The sequence below is a fragment of the Myxine glutinosa genome, chromosome 1, assembly GCF_964187855.1.
Source record: "Myxine glutinosa chromosome 1, kmMyxGlut1.1, whole genome shotgun sequence".
NCBI classification, from domain to species: domain Eukaryota; kingdom Metazoa; phylum Chordata; class Myxini; order Myxiniformes; family Myxinidae; genus Myxine; species Myxine glutinosa.
Window position 1 is genome coordinate 258,932,792 of NC_136261.1, and position 18,170 is coordinate 258,950,961.

Genomic DNA, 18,170 nt, shown 5'->3' on the forward strand with positions numbered 1-18,170 from the left:
GTTTATGATGATGCCTCCATTATGACATCATAATTCGACAAGTACAAAACTTCATCCGATCAAGATGAAATTTATTGAGCATCATCAAGGAATAAATTAGTTTAGAAAACAAATAATGATGACGTTATCGGTCACGTGGTTCAGCCGCAATATTTGTCCAAAATGGCCGATAAAAAAGTACATTCCGGCAAGTCCTCGGTCTCTAAACGATTTTTCATTTATTTGTCTGCCCGTTTTCATGATCGTCTATCTTTTGTCCCGGGATTATTCGTTTTTGTCGTCCTGTGCCTTCTTGTAATAAACTGTTATTCTGTAAGAACGCGTTTGGTGTGGTGACCGGCCTTTGCAGATTTAGCACTCGAGAAACCATTTTGGTTCGGCTTTAATGGCAAATCTCCAGGGGAGATTAAAATTGGTAATGTTCTTTAAATCAGGAGTTAGTAACACACACCATGCCATATGTACAAGGGAAAGTTCTGAGTCGTAATAAACAAATTACTTTTAAAATATTGATTTTATTTGCATTTGTTATACTTGAGTCCCTCTGCCTGCCACACTTTTCACATACCCATTCCCCCAGACCCCCAAAGTGAAACTGAGTCAAGAGCCTGACGGATTTATTTAATGGTGGTGGTGGTGCATCACAGGTATGATGAGCCAAATTACCCCCTCCTGCATCAAATCTCCTTGTTAGTCCCCTACCAGTGCACACCGGAGGGGACTATAGGTTTGCACGCCGTCCCTCCCTCCGTCAGTCTGTCAGTCCGTCACGCAAAGAACAGTTTTCCGGACTTTTTTTCTAAACGCTTAATGCTAATGATTTCAAACTTGGTACATGGTTTCCTCATGATAGGTTACAGGTCAAGTTCGAACTTCACGACGTTTCGATCATTTTTGACAAAGTTATGGCACTTTGAACTTTGGGAATTCTGATAATTCTGATGATCCTTAACTCAGTGCCATTTTAAGTTTTAATTTCCTTTAAAAACCAATTTCTCTGCAATAATAGGACCGATTGAGATCAAATTTTCACCATAGGAGGGACTCGGTCTGGTCACGTGGCTCGAACCAGGTCACGTGGTTCAGCCGCCATATTGTTTTTCGTGAAAACACGAAAACCCCTTTTTCTCTGCAACGGCTGAACAGATCGAGGCCAAACTTTGCAGTCAGAATCGCATACCCATGACGAACAAAAAAGTCAGCGAGCATGACGTCATGTGTCACATGGTTTCAGAGTTATGACGTTTTTAAGCATGAACCTTTAAAACCGAGGTCCTCCGTCATTTTTGATCCAATCAAGGGGGAAACTTCACAGATCTGTTCAGCATGTCAGTCTACTAAAATGTCCTTTTGGAATTTGCGATAGGGCGCGTGGTTTGGCAGATATCGTTAAACGAAAATATAAAAAAACTGGATATCTCTTGTTTATTCTAGAGTTCTCCTCAAGCCGCACAGCGCGCCCTCAGCCTCATCTCGCGAACGTCAACAGCGTGACACAGCACGCGCTTTCCGGAGGGGCGGAGCCAAGCTGAGCAACATATATATATACACATCGATCATTGAATGTGAACCGGAAAATATAATAAATTACTGATATTTAGAGACTCGAAAGGTTCTTTATCAACAACTTATTTTCTCGTGCTTCTGCTGACCTGTCTGCAAGGTGTATAAATCGAAGTCCCGAGTGCGAATCACAGGTGAGCCCGTCCTGAGGTAATTAGCGATTGGGAACGATTCAGAACCTGTGGATAAATAACCCTTGGAAATTTCCCCAACAGTTTTCCGGGCGACAGACTGCTGGTAGGGGACATGTATTGCAGCGCAATACTCAGAACGCTTGTTAAGATTTATTGGTCTTGCATCAATATAGTCACAAATTTCACTGCGGCCAACAGACATTATGGGGTTTTGGATTTGTGTGCAGCAGAATCGAGTATTTACTTCATGCAATGTAAAGACGGCACTTCGGTATTTTCTGTGTAGTTCATAAGAGGGAATGGCGATGGGAAAAATCCAACAGTGGACGCTATTTACCGACATAGACAGACGTTCTCCTGCCTGGCAGACATCTGATCAGGGTAACGTGATTGCAAGCTTTTGTACCCGGATAACATCGACAAAAATACCTCAAATACTACCATGGGAGTACTATTGTTATGACATTTTAGCATTACACCCAATCTGGATGAACCGAATCAGCATATCGGAATAGCACCTCAATTCCCGATAATTGCAGCATGCTTTTCTGACGACGAAAATACAGAACACCCGGTTTGGGGAACACTCGGTTTGGGTCGTTACAAAAAAAAGGGTTTCCGTAATATGCAGAAGGAGTTTCACCCATGCTGTAAGTTCAATGGGTGGACAATTCATTTGATGACAATTAAAAGCTGGAAATCCCCATTTTAAAGTTGTCAGATTTTCAACTTTCATGGATTGCAGGAAACAAACAAATGGAGATAAATATTTTATGGGGCTGAGTGGGGGGAGGAAACAAGGAACCAGTTCACAGTTTTTTTGTTTTTTTTCAAATAAATGATAAAATCTTCCCTTTTTTAACTCAGCAAAAATAGTAGGCAGTTCTCCATTCAGTCAACACACCTAAATCACTGGCTATTGGTGCTGGGCGAAAATCGCGATGGGACGATAATCGTGCTTTAGATTCACTATCGCGGTAACGATACTGGAGATTTATTATCGCGATAACTGCTGTGCATGCTGTAGAATGTACATCACACCTTGAACCCGGATATTGACGGTGTATTGACGTCAAAAGGGTTGTTCCCTGCTTGTCGTAAAAGGCGACAAAAAGGGTTGGCGTCAGGAAGGGCATCCGGCCGTAAAACATTGCTTCAAAAAGGGGACCAAAAAACAACAACAACCACGGTCCCCGAAAAAGGCCAACCCCCGCTTTGTGGGGGAAAATGGCCTCTAAAGGTGTTTTTTTTTTTATTGACTGCATTTAGCTTCTCTCACAAGGTATACCTGTATTAAATGCAGCTCTATAAAATAAAGGAGGTGATGTAATATGGAATGTGTATTCTCCAAGATGTAATTTAAATGGTACATCATCAAACAATAAACGTCGAAACAAAAACAACTATTCAAGGAGCCGTGGTGCTTCCGGTGTTGGAATCGGCGATCCGTTTGTGTTTGCTTTGTCTGTGTGTGAAGTTAAGCACTGAAGGCAAAATCATCTCAAATATCGAGAAGGTGAACGTACTCGGGGTGCGGAGCTGCACTTTAGTCCGGTGAGCTTATGCAATCGAGCAGTGTCCGTAGGTAAGTCAGTGAGTCTGTAAAGTAAACGTTACCTTCCCATGTCTTTCCAAACACTTATGATCTTCCCCTTTTCAAAAAGCAGATTTTCTGCATTCTCAAAAACTTCGACTATTCTCTCCTTCTTCACTTTTCTATCAATGCAGCTCTTTTATTTAGGTCTGGCCTCGATGAGGACGACATAGTCCGCGCCTGGAGCCTTCTACATAAAAACCCCCAAAAAACACGTCATTTTCTCCTGAACCCAACACACGATTTTGATGAAACTGGCCACAAGCTTCATATCTGATGCCTAACGAAGGTGTATTTACCGCATCAAAATCTGCACTCATTGAGGGTGTCTACAGAGAGGAAGGAGGGGGGAGGGTTTAACGCCCCCCCCCCCCCCCCCCAAAATAGGTATTTGCTCTCTTCTCCAAAACTACACAAACTATTTCAATGAAACTTCATCACAACCTTCATCGCCCATGATGTACCAAAGTTTGTTCACGGCATTAAAAATACTAGGGCATGCCCGTACGTGGGTGCCCGTTCCTTGCCAAAAAAAAAAAAAAACGCTACCCGTACGCTCTACCCCGCCCGTACGCCCGTAAACAAAAAAAACAACGCTCTTCGCTTCCGCCCTTCGCTCTGACTGAATTGGGAGAAATAATGCGCATAAGAAATCGAGAAATTATTATTTTCTCCGGAAGAAATCGAATTACGTACCGTAATGGCGCAGGCTCTGGGCTCAGCTCGCTCTCACATCGGCCACGCCTACGCAATAACGCGTTCTGTGATTGGCTGCCGGAAGTGCAGTCCTCACTGTCCGGAAGGTCGCAAATCGCAGTTACGATGAATCGCAAATTAGTTTTAATTAGTTTTAAAACATAGTTTAACGGCAACATAGTTTGCCGACGGGAAATAAATGAATACGCTCTCAAATGTGCCATCCGAGGCAGAGTCTGTTCGCCACGTTCGGCACACGTGATAGCTCGCTGCTCTCTGATTGGTTGAATCGTTTTTTGGACATAGCTCGGTAACTACTTCTGCGATTAATTTAAAACCTTGAAAAGGCACATCCTCGGGTCCCCAGCAATATACCTGGCAAGTTTCAAGTATATCGGACCGGTAGTTGTCGAGAAACAGCGGTCACAGACAAACATACATACAAACATACAAACATACAAACATACAAACATACAAACATACACACAGAGATTGCTGGAATTATAGATAGATCAGGGTCTGTGGGGGGTTTGAGTGACTGTTGTTCCCGATCCAGGTGAGCTTCAGGACCCGCTGTCCTATTTTTGTCACCACATAGGATTGCTTGGCATTTATGATTCGCGACGTTCCACATCAAAAACGATATTTTAAACGTCTGAAGATAATCATGTATGAATTTCTCCACAAATGTCCCAATTGGCACGCAGCTTCCTCAGTGTGTTCCGTCAGCAAGCAGCTTGCTATCGCTTGCCAAGCCAGACGTTCCGTATCGATCACTTTGCAAACTGCTCGTCCAGTTGCTCGGCAAACGGAGCAAGCAATTTCCTCCAGGCAAAAAGAGGTTTGACTTTAAACAAATTGCAACAGAATTATGAAATAGACTAGGCCCAAACACAAATACCTCTATGGGTATTCAGGTCGTTTCTATGTGTATTGTTATTGTATGCTACATGGCTCAAGGCACTAATTACATCATTTATATTATCGCAATAATCGTGATAATGAGGTCCATTATCGTGATATAGGTTTTTCCATTATCACCCAGGCCTACTGGCTATACAAGAAACAAAGCAAGTGCCCGAATTACAATTCTTCTGGATCGCATGAAAGCTGAGCGAAATACTAAAAACATCATCTGGTCATATAGATTTTTCAGCATTTCAAAACTTTCTTCATGAATTCATTCATTCATGGGTAACCAATCATATATAGGCAATGCTCAAATTACATCTTCACTCATTGGTGTTCATCCTCAAAATAGGAATTTCGTACAAGTGATCAGAAACTCAAAATGGCTGTATTTAATCATATGGGAGGCATGGACCGATTGCTTGAAAAATTGCATTTTACTGTCCCTTCAAATCGTATTACTATGCTTCACACGTCTTTCCCAAGCATGTCATTTTCAACTTCCAAATCGATGCACAAAATGAAGAAACAAATGTGAAAAAGGCACACCTTCCGATTCTGGACCTGTGATTTCCATATTCTTCTTTGTACTGACACAAAAACCTGATAAAAACAGAAAGGATGTGAAATGGGAAAAGACAGATAATTTTCAAAACATCCTTGAAGCCCAACAACAAAATTTTAAAAACAAAACTTTAATACAATTTGTTTTTCTCAAAGAAAATCCATCTTGACTTGTCTAATTTGTGATAAAATGAGCAACAAACAACAGAAACACTCAATACTAGAACGGCACTCGGGAGAGCGCAAACCTCCGTCAGGCTGAACGGTTTATGTTTTGTATCACACTGACAGGCCAGGTGGGGAACGGATCGGATCGGATTGGATCGGATCGGTGGGGAACCCGATCGAAGCAAGGGTGGAAATCGCTCCATTTATGACGACGAAACGTCTGATGCCCAACGTGGAGATCGGTTTCTGAGGTTTGGGACATGGAATGTTGGGACAATGACAGGGAGATCAGGAGAAGTGGTGGAAGTATTGGTCAGAAGAAGAGTGGACATATGTTGTGTGCAGGAGACGAGATGGAAGGGAAGTGGTGTGAGAATGGTGAAGGGTAGGCAGGGACAGAAATGCAAGTTTGTGTGGCAAGGGTGCCCAGAAGGCATGAATGGTGTTGGTGTCCTGTTTTCTGTGACTGGAGTGAGTGAAAGGTTTATGATGGTGAAAATGATGATTGGAAAGCTCTTGGTGAACGTCATCTCGGGATATGCTCCGCAGGTTGGTCGGAGCGATGAAGAGAAGGACAAGTTCTGGTGTGCGATAGAGAAGCTGATGGAAAACGTGAAAGATAAGGAAGTTGTTGTGGTAGGAGGATACCTAAATGGACATGTGGGAAGGAGTATGGGCGGTTTTGAGGGAGTTCATGGGGGTTACGGATATGGTGTGAGAAATGGAGAAGGTGAAAGGCTTTTGGAGTTTGCTGATGGAGCTGATTTGTTGATTTGTAATACTCAGTTCCAGAAAGAGGATAATAAGCTTGTTACATACACGTCAGGTGGGTCGACGACAACCGTTGACAACCTGCTGGTGCGTAGTCGAGATAGGGGGCACCACTGGGACACAAAGGTGATCCCGGGGGAGGAGGCTGTTTCACAGCACCACTTGGTTGTCTGCGACATAAAGGTGAAAGGTGCGAGGAGAGCTCGGCGGGTGAAGTACCAACCGAGAATGAAGGTATGGAGGTTGAAAGAGGTGACAGTGAGGGAGGCATTAAAAGAGAGGCTGAGTCTGGTAGAGGATGATGTGGTTGAGCTTGAAAGTGGTTGGATGTCAATGAAAGATAGTCTGTTGGGAGCCGTTGGTGAGGTATGTGGATGGACCAAAGGACCACCGAGGCACTCGGAAACATGGTGGTGGGATGATGAAGTTGGAAAGAAGATTGACGAGAAGAGGAAGAAGTTCAAGGAGTGGCAGAAGGCGAAGGGTACGGGAGCAGAAAAAGCAGAGCATGAAAGTTATAAGGCAGCCAAGAAGGCTGCAAAGAAAGACGTAGCAAAGGCGCAGGAGGCATGGAGGAAAATATTTGGAGAACGCTTGGATTTGGAAGAGTGACAGAGAGCGGTATTCAGGATTGCAAAGCAGATAGCGAAAGAGAGCTGTGATGTGATGGGGGTGAGTTGCTTGATGGATGAAGTGGGACAAATCGTTGTGGACCCAGATGGAATTTTTTTTTTTTTTTTTTGTATACAAGATCGAGGCTCGTGAAAGAGCGAACATTAATCACACAGAAAGACAAACAGACACATAAAACAAATAACATCGGGAGCGGTAGACAAGATGGGGAGAGAGGGGGAAGGACACAAACACAACATTTGAGAGCAGGGACCGAGAGACATGGAGACATGGAGAGATCTGTGGGAGGGAGAGGGCTTTGGGGGGGAGGCATGTGAAGGGGGGGAGGCATGTGAAGGGGGGGAGGCATGTGAAGGGGGGGGGGGGTGGGAGAGGTATAAACATATGGACACTGCCAGGATTTCCAGGAAATAAGTTGGAATTTCAAACAAGGTGGATCTGGGGTGAATTAGTGGGGGTAGAAAAGATCAAGGTTATGGATGGGGGAAGATAAGAGATGGTGGTGAACAGCTGTTTTAAAGACCTGGAGGGAGGAGAGGGATTGAAGGGAGTGTGGGAGTTTGTTCCACAGGCGGGAGAAAAGAGGAATGAAAGAGTGAAGGTGAGCAGAGAGCCGAGATTTCGGCAGTTTAACCATCAGAGGGTTGCTGGCAGATCTTGTGCGACCTGTAGGAATATTTGGGGGACAGAGCACAGAGAGAGCTGGGGGAGCAAGGCCGGAGAGGAGTCGGTAGAAGACAGAAAGACCACCTACCTGCCTGCGGTGAGTGAGTGAAAGGCCCTCAGAGATAGCTTCATCGCGGGAGATTCCAATGATTTTGAAAGCTTTGGATTCAACAGCGTGAAGCCGAGCCAGGTGTGAGGCAGGAGCACCAGCCCATAGGGGAGAACAGTATTCCATTGAGCTGCGGATGAAAGCCTTGTATGTGGTGAGGAGCTCAGGTGTGCCGAGGAAGGACTTCGCACGACGGAGGATGCCCAGTCGGCGACTGGCTTTGGAGGCCAGCTTGGAAATGTGGTTTTCCCAAGAAAGATCATGGCAGATAGTGAGACCCAAAAGCTTGAGTGACAGAACTTCTTGGAGAGGATTGTTGAGAAAGTAGATGGGAGGGTTGTCCAGTCGATCTTTTCGGAGAGACATAGTAAGAGAGTGAGATTTGGCAGGATTGAAAGACATGTTCCACTTGTTTGACCAGTCTGTGATTTTGTCCAGGTCTTCAGAGAGTGAGGAGGCTGCAGACTGCCGATCTGAGGGAAGAGGAATGGAGCGGCAGAGAGTGGAGTCATCAGCAAAGAGATAGAGAGGATTTTCCAGAGAGTCAGAGAGATCATTGATAAAGACCAGAAAAAGCACAGGGCCCAGCACACTTCCTTGGGGAACTCCAGCCTGAACAGGAAGGGGAGATGAGAGAAATCCATTCAGGGCCACACGTTGACTACGACCAGAGAGGAAGTCCGCAAGCCATGCATGGAGATTTCCATGGATACCATAGGAGGAGAGTTTGGTGAGCAGAGCTGGGTGCCAGACCGTATCAAAGGCCCTTGATATGTCAAGGGAGACAGCTCTGATTTCCTGTTTGGCATTGAGGACCTCCATCCATTGTTGAGACAGCAGAAGCAGCATGTCCAGAGTAGAGTGACCTGGTCTGAAACCAAATTGATGATCAGAGATCAAGCCATTGGAGAAGAGGAAAGATTTCATATCCGAAGCAATGATGGATTCCATGACTTTGCTGATAATTGGGAGCAGGCTGATTGGTCTGTAGTTGCAAGGATCTGTTTTTGCACCTTTTTTGTGTAAAGCGGTAATGTTAGCTGATTTCCAGGATGCTGGCAGATGACCTTGAGCAAAAGATAGGGTGAAAAGAACAGAGAGAGGGTGAGATAGAGCGGCAGAGCAGGATTTTAGGACACGTGGGCTGATGCCGTCTGGTCCAGTTGCAGAATCAGAGTCGAGGTTTGACAAAAACTCCTCCACCTTGTCAGGAGAGAAGGACACAGAGTCCAGGAGCAGTTGGGTTCGACTGGGAAAGGTGGGAACAGAGAGAGATGGGTTTGGGACTAAGGATTTCGAGGCGAACACAGAGTTGAGGCATTCGGCTTTGTCACGTGCGATGTCAACTGTGTGGCCATTTGAGGTAAGGGAGGGGATGGAGGGGGAACAAACACCAGAAACGGATTTGACCAGACGCCACCAGGATTTGGAGGAAGGAGACAGGTTTGAGAGTTCATTCTTGAGTGAGGAGAGATAGTGCTTCCTGGCACTCCTGAGGGTAGACACACACTTGTTCCGAGCTTGGTGGAAGGAACTGAGATTTCCTTCAGTTGGATTAGCCTTCCAAGAGGCAAAGGCAAGTTGTTTCAGGGCAACTGCCTCACCACAAGATTCAGTGTACCATGGACGGGAGGAAGGGTAAGACAATTGAAGGCGAGATGGGATAAATCTGTGCATGAGAGAGATCAGTTTGCTTTGGAAGAATTCCCAGGAAGAATTGATGTCAGAGGCAGTGGAGATGGGAGACCAATCCAGACGATTGATGGCTGCTTGAAGACCGTCCCAGTCGGCCTGAGTGAAATGCCAGACTCGTCGACGCTGAGGAGGCTCTCTGAGAATGGCCAGAGAGATGTCCACTTTGACAAGCACATGATCAGAAGAACCGATTGGAGCAGAAGAAGAGCAGCAGACATTAGCAGGGAAGTTTGTCATAACCAAGTCTAGAAGAGAAGATACTCCATTGGCTGAGATCCGGGTCGGGAAATTGACAGATTGTGTCAATCCCAGTGAGTCACAGTAGTCCTTTGCTGAGGTGCCATGACTAGTGAGAGAGGAACCCACACCCAACCAGGTGGCATGATGACAGTTGAAGTCCCCACATATGAGGAAGAGAGAGTTGGGATGAGTGGATAGAAGTTGGTCCATGTTGTCAGACATTGAAATGTAGATGGAGTCATCACTGTTTGGGGGACGGTACAGAACACATATGAACAAAAGGTGGGAGCGGAGAGGAAGCCGTAACCAGAGGTACTCCTGCGGGTGAGGAGGAAAGAGAGCAGTGCAAGGAGAGTGAGGAAGAGAGTTTTTGACAAAGATAGCCACCCCACCACCAGGCCGAGGCTCAGGTCTATCATACCGGAGGAGGGAGTAACCAGGAAGAGATATTAAGGAATCAGAGACATCTTGAAGGAGGAAAGTCTCTGTTAAGCAGATCAAGTCTGGATTGTCAGAAGCAACCTGTATGGAGAGATCAGTCAGGTTTGAGCGAAGGCCCCGGATGTTTGAGGTCCATACCGTTAATGAAGAGAGAGGGGGAGCATCGGATACAGGACAGGGGAGGGGAGGAGTAGGGTAAGATGAAGGATGAGAGGGGGAGGTAGGGAGAGCAGTTGATAGTGTTTCAGATGTTGCAGAAGAGTTCCAAGAAAGGGAAGGATGAGGAGGATGAAAGGTTTGCTGGTGAAGGGATGCGGCACAGTGAGGGGTTGTTTGAGGGGGGGCAGAGGAAAGTAGAAGGTTTGGGGGGGTGGAGGTATGAGATAGAAGGGAGACGAAGTGGGGAGGAGGCAGGTTGGAGGAGGAGGGGGGAGGAGAGAGAATTGGAGAGGAATGGTATGGGGGGAGAATTGAATGGGAGGGATTGGGGTGGAGTTTTGAAGGGGAGGAGTGAGGGGGGAGTTTAGGAGGGGAGGGGCAAGGGGGGAGTTTTGGAGGGAAGGGGAAAGGGGGGAGATCAGGAGTGGAGGGGCAAGGGGGGGGGATTAGGAGGGGAGGGGCAAAGGGGAAGTTTAGGAGGGGAAGGGCAAGGGGGGAGTTCAGGAGTGGAGGGGCAAGGGGGGAGTTTAAGAGTGGTGGGGCAAGGGGGAAGTTTCGGAGTGTAGGTGCAAGGGGGGGGATTTGGATGGGAGGGGCAAGAGGGGAGTTTAGAAAGTGGATGATTAATGAAAGACGAACATTGATAACAAATTGGGTTTGTTGTGATTTTCAAGTTAGCAATCCGGTTCAGGATGATGGAGGAGGGATGGAATGAATGTGAATTTAGACCATGTAGTGAGGGAGACGTAAAGGAAGATGGAAGAGATATATGGAAATAATGTTGAATACAGAGAATGAATGGGATGGCAACATAGAGAGTAACCCAGTTTTTGGACCGGCAGAGAAGATAACTGAGAAGTAAGTTGAGGAAGCCATAAAAGCAATGAAGAGTAGAAACGCGGGAAGGCCGGCGGGAGTTGTGGGAGATATGTTGAAGGCAGCGGGAAATTGACGTGTGAAGAGAATGACAGAGATCTGCAATCTGGTGGTGAAAGAAGGCCGCATTCCAGTGGATTGGGAACTGAGTACCCTTGTCCCTCTATAAAAGGGGAAAGGTGACCCTCTGGACTGTGGCTCATGTCAAGCGATAAAGTTATTGGAGCATGGAATAAAGGTATTGGAAAGGGTGTTGGAGAGGAGGATAAGGAAGAAAGTGAAGATTGACGAAATGCAGTTTGGATTTATGCCAGGAAGAGGAACGACAGATGCGCTTTTTATTGTGAGGCAGTTGCAGGAGAAGTACATGGAGAAGAGGAAGAAGTTGTTTCTTGGGTTTGTTGATCTGGAGAAAGCATTCAATAGGGTTCCACGTGAAGTAGTGACATGGGCATTGAGGAAGTTAGGAGTGGAGGAATGGTTGATCAGAGTAGTGATGGCAATGTACAAAAGAGCGCGCACAGCTGTAAGGACGAAGGACGGGAACAGTGGTGAGTTTGAGGTGAGGTGGGAGTGCTTTAGGGGTCGGTACTAAGTCCACTACTATTTGGAGCTGTGATGGAGGTGCTGGCTCGGAACGTAAAGGCGGGTTTACCGTGGGAGTTGCTGTATGCAGATGATCTGGTGTTGATTGGAGAAAGTATGGATGGACTGAAGGAGAAGATGAACAAGTGGAAGGAATGTATGGAAACAAAAGGTCTGAAGGTGAATATCGGAAAAACGATGGTGATGGCAAGTGGTAAAGCATGTGGTGAGGTGGAAAGAACTGGGAAGTGGCCGTGTGCTGTGTGCAGTAAGGGTGTCGGAGTGAACTCCATTCAATGTACAATGTGCGCTGAGTGGGTTCATCAAAAATGTAGTGGTTTGAGAGGGTCATTAACCAGTGTGGCAGCTACATTCAAGTGTAAGGTGTGCACAGAGGGAGCTGCAGATGGGGGAAATGTTGAGTTGGATCTTGGAGACGGCATGAAGCTGGAAGGTGTGAAAACATTTTGTTACCTAGGAGACATGCTGAATGGAGAAGGTGGATCAGACTCGGCAACGGTTGCTGGAGTGAGATGTGCATGGAAGAAGTTTCGGGAACTGAGTGGCGTGCTGATGAGGAGGGGAGTGTCGTTGAAGCTGAAGGGAAAGGTGTATGCTGCATGTGTGAGATTTATGGGAGCGAGACATGGGTAATTAACGTAGAGCAGCAACAAAGGCTGGAAAGGGTGGAAATGTGAATGGTTCAGTGGATGTGTGGAGTATCGTTGAGAGAGAGGAAGACAAATTATGAATTATTATGAAAGATGATGGGAATAGAGCCTGTGATGGATGCTGTGAAGGGAAACAGTTTGAGATGGTTTGGTCATGTGTTGAGGAAGGATGAAAGTGACTGGTTGAGAAGAGTGATGCAAATGAATGTAGACGGAAGTAGAGGACGGGGAAGACCGAGAAAGACTTGGCTAAAGATGGTCGAAGAAGAAATGCGGGCAAGGGGGTTAAACAAGGGGAGATACAGAAAATAGGGCAAAATGGAGAAGATTGTCATGGGGACCGCAAGGCTAACCCCCGCTCTTGCAGGGAAAATGGCCTTAAAATGCCTGTTGTTGTTCATAGGTTAAGACTAATTGAAAACTGAAGATTAACCTATGGAGACAGCAACAGATTAATCAGGAATTTGAGATACAAGAAGGCAAAAAGGTTGTGATTGTACTGCATCCTTTGCAAAAAAGATGCATTTGTATGATGTTGAGGGAGTAGGGGGAAGAGGGAGGAAACATACACAGCAAGTCAAAGTAATCTCGTGTGAGCAGTCGGGTCAATTCGGTATCCAAGATCTCCTGCACATTGTCCACTTGCTCTGCCTCTGGGTTGCTGTATTGAATACAAGAAGAACACTCGGTTTGGGTGACAATGACAATGACAACAGCAATAAGATGAAGGACCAATTCTGCTTTGCAATGACTTCATACATCGACTCTCTGAAAACCAGGTGCCTTTTGGGGACATCTATTAATTGTAAGAGACCAGAGTTAAATATGAAAGGAAGTGAAAAGACAATTCGAATCTGATGTACAACACTGTTACGGAACGTGGGTGCTGCCAAAGCAATTTATTAATTTGCCATTGCCTTCCCAGCAGTAGTTCCAGCGGGAATTTGGAAATTGTGCCGGCGAGAGCTCTCTTACTCTTTGCAAAGGACATTGTAGGATCTTTAACGTCCACCAACTAATGCCAGAAGGGGGGACGAAATTTAACGTCCATTGGAGGAACAACACACACAATGAGGAATCGCTCTGCCTGCAGAGTATCACTTTGTTGATATTGATATCAGATTGCACATTTAAGTGTTGTACACACCGGGATGCCAGTTTATAGCTAGGCCGACATTTCAACCCAAGCTAGATACACATGACCAAAAGTATGCGGACACCTCTTCTAATTTCTAATTAGTGGATTCGGCTATTTCAGCCACACCCATTGCTGACAGGTGTATATATAATCAAGCACACACAGCCATGCAATCTCCATAGACAAACATTGGCAGTAGAATGGGCCATACAGAAGAGCTCAGTGACTTTCAACGTGGCACCGTCAAAGGATGCCACCTTTCCAACAAGTCAGTTCATCAAATTTCTGCTCTACTATAGCTTCCATGGTCAACTGTAATTGCTGTTATTGTGAAGTGGAAACGTCGAGGAGCAACAACAGCTCAGCCGCGAAGTGGTAGGCTACACAAGCTCACAGAACGGGACCGCCGAGTGCTGAAGTGCGTAAAAATCGTCTGTTATCTGTTGCAACACTCACTACAGAGTTCCAAACTGCCTCTGGAAGCAACTTCAGCACAACTGTTCGTCGGGAGCTTCATTAAATGGGATTCCATGGCCGAGCAGCCGCACACAAGCCGAAGATCACCATGCGCAATGCCAAACGCCAGCTGGAGTGGTGTAAAGCTCACTGCCATTGGACTCTGGAGCAGTGGAAACGCGTTCTCTGGAGTGATGAATCGCGCTTCACAATCTGGCAGTCCGACAAACTAATCTGGGCTTGGTGGATGCCAGGAAAACACTACCTGCCCGAATGCATAGTGCCAACTGTAAAGTTTGGTGGAGGAGGAATAATTGTCTGGGGCTCGGCCCCTTCGTTCCAGTGAAGGGAAATCTTAATGCTACAGCATACAATGACATTCTAGATGATTGTGTGCTTCCAACTTTGTGGCAACAATTTGGGGAAGGCCCTTTCCTGTTTCAGCATGACAATGCCCCTATGCACAATGTGAGGTCCATACAGAAATGGTTTGTCGAGATCGGTGTAGAAAAAAGACTGGCCTGCACAGAGCCCTGACCTCAACCCCACTGAACACCTTTGGGATGAATTGGAACGCCAACAGCGAGCCAGGCCTAATTGCCCAACATCAGTGCCCGACCTCACTGATGCTCTTGTGGCTGAATGGAAGAAAATCCCTGCAGCAATGTTCTAACATCTAGTGGAAAGCCTTCCCAGAAGAGTGGAGGCTGTTATAGCAGCAAGGGGGGGACCAACTCCATATTAATGCCCATGAATTTGGAATGAGGTGTGATGTTTGGGTGTTCATATACTTTTGGTCATGTAGTTAGTATAGCTTAGAGGTGAGTGTGCCTATCTCCAAGTCTAAGCCATCTGTATGCATAATAAATACCCTTTACACAGGTTATTTTTATGAATCTATCCTGTTATATTTACATTCACTCACCTGGTGCCATAGACTTGAAACACCACACAAATAATGTTCCCCCGTTAGTGGCTTACCTTTCGGTTGCTTGCTGTTCAACAGCTTGCCATTTTTTCATCAATGACTGCATGACAAAATAAAGCACGCGAGAACGTGTAGCACGGGCCAGGCGTCAGTATCTACACCTTGTAACTTTTCTGGGCATGAGCCGCAGCTCAAAGTAATAATGTCAAACTGCTCCACAGGTAGTCTTACCTGCATCATAAATGTCATGAAAGGTGGGAGGAGAGGTTGCAACACTGAAACAAAGCCATGTGCAGGACAGTTGAGCACAAATGGCTTTAGGAAGGATTGTGAGATGCATATTAAGGCAAAAACACGAAGGTCTCAAGAATATTGCTCAATTGGAGGTGTGTTCCAAAGACCACAATCCCAAGTCTAAGAAATTTCACTCAATATTGTGAAAACGAGCAAGTAACACTGTTTCCAAACTCTCTCACAAAAAATTCAGTCGAGTTTGTGACATGGCATGCAACCCTTTGTTGGATTTGGAACCAAAAAAAAAACTTTCAAGAGGATATTAATGAAGGATCTCAAACGGTAGTCTGGTAGAGCATCGAGGTGGCGCCATGCCGTATCCAGCATTGACTCTGCCAACCGTGGAACTTTGTAGAACTCTTGACCCAAGCTCAAACCCGCATTGCCCAACACATGACAACTGCAAGAAAAACAACATCCACATGTTATTGTCCACATATCACCCAAATGGGATTAAAATGAAGCATACGTTTTGAAAAATTAAAATTTGTTAAAGTTGTACTTCATATAGTTTGAACAAGATATACTATAGGTCCTCACAACAATGCCTTCATGAATGCAAAACGTGAAGAAGCTTGGTGAGAACCTTCATCCAAGAAGTTAAAACATGGGAAGAACAACTCACCAGGTGTCATAAAGAGTAGTGAGGAAACTCTGCATCCGCTCTACAGCTGAGCGCATGTATTCAAGCTGGTTGGTAACAGGCATAGCCAGGCCTGCAGCAAGGACAAACGTTTTAAAATTATTATTGCTTTTATGTTTTGCTTATTAGGATCTTAATATGGTCTTTTTAAAATATTGCTGAAGAGGATATTTTATATCAGCTTTAATATCAAAAGTTACATGTACAAGTCACTGAGTGTTTATACAGGCTGGAAAAGCACAAACGTTGCAAAAGGCCAGAAAAGGTAGGCCAAAGGAAAACGGGTGTGTGGATGAGAACGCCTGCATGTACCACAAATTGGTATTAAAGGTGATGGGGGGGAAAGAATCTCAATGGGTCCAGAAAAGCTCAGAGACCGATTCATGCTTCAAAGTTTGCAGTGGCCAGCCGACTTGATAGCACGAAGGGATGAATGAGAACAGCTGGAGAGCACAATTCCCCCCATTAGTGAGATAGAAGGGTGGATAACAATGTATGGAACTTGGAGTTTCACGGGTCAGGTGGGGTGATGAGAGGATGAGAGGAATAAGGCCAGAATACAGCTGGGAAAAGACTGCAAGAACATCAAAATCCCTGTGAAGACCAAGCAGCAGACCCAAAGATGAAGACTTTCTGCCGAAGGCAAACGGCATGGGGGTTTTTGGGCTTCATGATGGTACCAGCATGTAGGTGGTAGCCATATTCCACAGCATTTCGGATGAAGGCCTTATATACCTACAAGCAAATGTAGTTGTCCCTCAGTGATCAAAAAAGTTTGAGTTAATCAATCAATTTAAATTATTTCATGGACTATAAAAAGGTTAATCACTGTTGAGGTGTTGCACTCAGAGCTACTGATAACGCCCACCATGAAATGGTCGTGCATCATCAGGCGGCGGGGTTTGGATTTTTCTTTGCGAAATATATTTGGATTTGTCTTTGGGCCAGTGCTCCTGCCTCACACCTAGCTCGTCTTCACGCTGTTGAAACCAAAGCTTTCAAAAATCAATGGAATCTCCCGCGATGAAGCTAACTCCGAGGACCATTCACTTACTCACCGCAGGCAGGTTGATGGTCTTTCTGTCTTCTACAGACTCCTCTCCAGCCTCTCTTCTACCGACTCCACCAACTCCTCTTCAAATATATATTGTTGTGTTATTATGTATTTCCACTGTTGAATTCATCTATATGACTCATTTGTACCATGTCATGTATTGTGCTTTGAAATATGGTGTTGGAATTACTCATCTGTATAATATTACATACAATGATTAAGTCATATGATGCTATATACATGACGAATTATGATTTTGGAAACGTGTATATTTATATATATCGAATGAATGTTTTCAAATGAATTATTTTGAAGGACATTAGACTCTGAGTGGCGCCGAAATGTCGGGCCTTGAGACCTAATCTGCCTGTCTAATCTGCATGAACAATGCTCTGCATTCTTGAAACTGATTGCAATGTTCACACTTCCTCTGTGTCTCCTCTAGAGGTCAAATTGACCATTGTTAACTTTTGAAAGTTAATCAACTTGAAATGCAACTTTCACTCTGCTCTATTTTAGAATCTGCATATCTTTCCGTGCAAACATGCGGTGAAACAGACTTCCATTGTATCGAGCAACTCCCTGCCCTCAGGTTTGGACAGCTACGCAAATATCCCTTCCCCCTATTTAGGATCTTGAAGGAATATAAGGACCGATTATTGAGACTGCCAGTAGAACAAGCTATGATGTCGGACAGGCAGCATGTTCGTCTCTCCTATCATGGTGTGCACATTGATGGTATTTTTACACTGTAATAGATGTTTTAATAAAACAATTCAATGGACCTTTGAGCCAGTGGTCTTTGGGGATAAGACCCCTGATTTCCCTCCACACCTGCTTGAGTGACTTTTCAAATGCTGCATGGGAAACGGTTCGCCGCAAATGGAAAACAGACGAACACACGGATGGACACCACAGTTTGCAATAAATGTAAGATTTCAAGCTAACAACAGTCGAAGGACATAGTCCTGCGAAGATTAAAAACATGTAGAAGATTTGGAGGCCAGCTTAGAGTTATGAAAAAAAACAAACCCCAAAGGTTATTTCATCAATCGATATCAACTGGCAGGTGGGTGAAGTCAAAACGTGTTTATTTAAAAGATAAAGCAATACATGAGCACTCCGGAGTCCTTTTCACTCCTCACTCTGATATATATATATTGGGGCGGGCGATTGTTTATTT

General features: G+C 45.2%; 1 protein-coding gene across 1 annotated transcript in view; it reads right to left on the minus strand.

The window, feature by feature from the left end:
* Positions 1-18,170, minus strand: part of XPO5 (exportin 5) — a 169,973-nt gene that overhangs the window by 21,424 nt on the left and 130,379 nt on the right. Inside the window, exons 22-27 of the mRNA XM_078786248.1 lie at positions 15,916-16,006; positions 15,554-15,690; positions 15,228-15,325; positions 15,050-15,096; positions 13,044-13,135; positions 5,446-5,499 (exon numbers count right to left, since the gene is read on the minus strand). Of these exons, the coding sequence (XP_078642374.1) occupies positions 5,446-5,499; positions 13,044-13,135; positions 15,050-15,096; positions 15,228-15,325; positions 15,554-15,690; positions 15,916-16,006 (519 nt within the window). The remainder of the gene's footprint in view (positions 1-5,445; positions 5,500-13,043; positions 13,136-15,049; positions 15,097-15,227; positions 15,326-15,553; positions 15,691-15,915; positions 16,007-18,170) is intronic.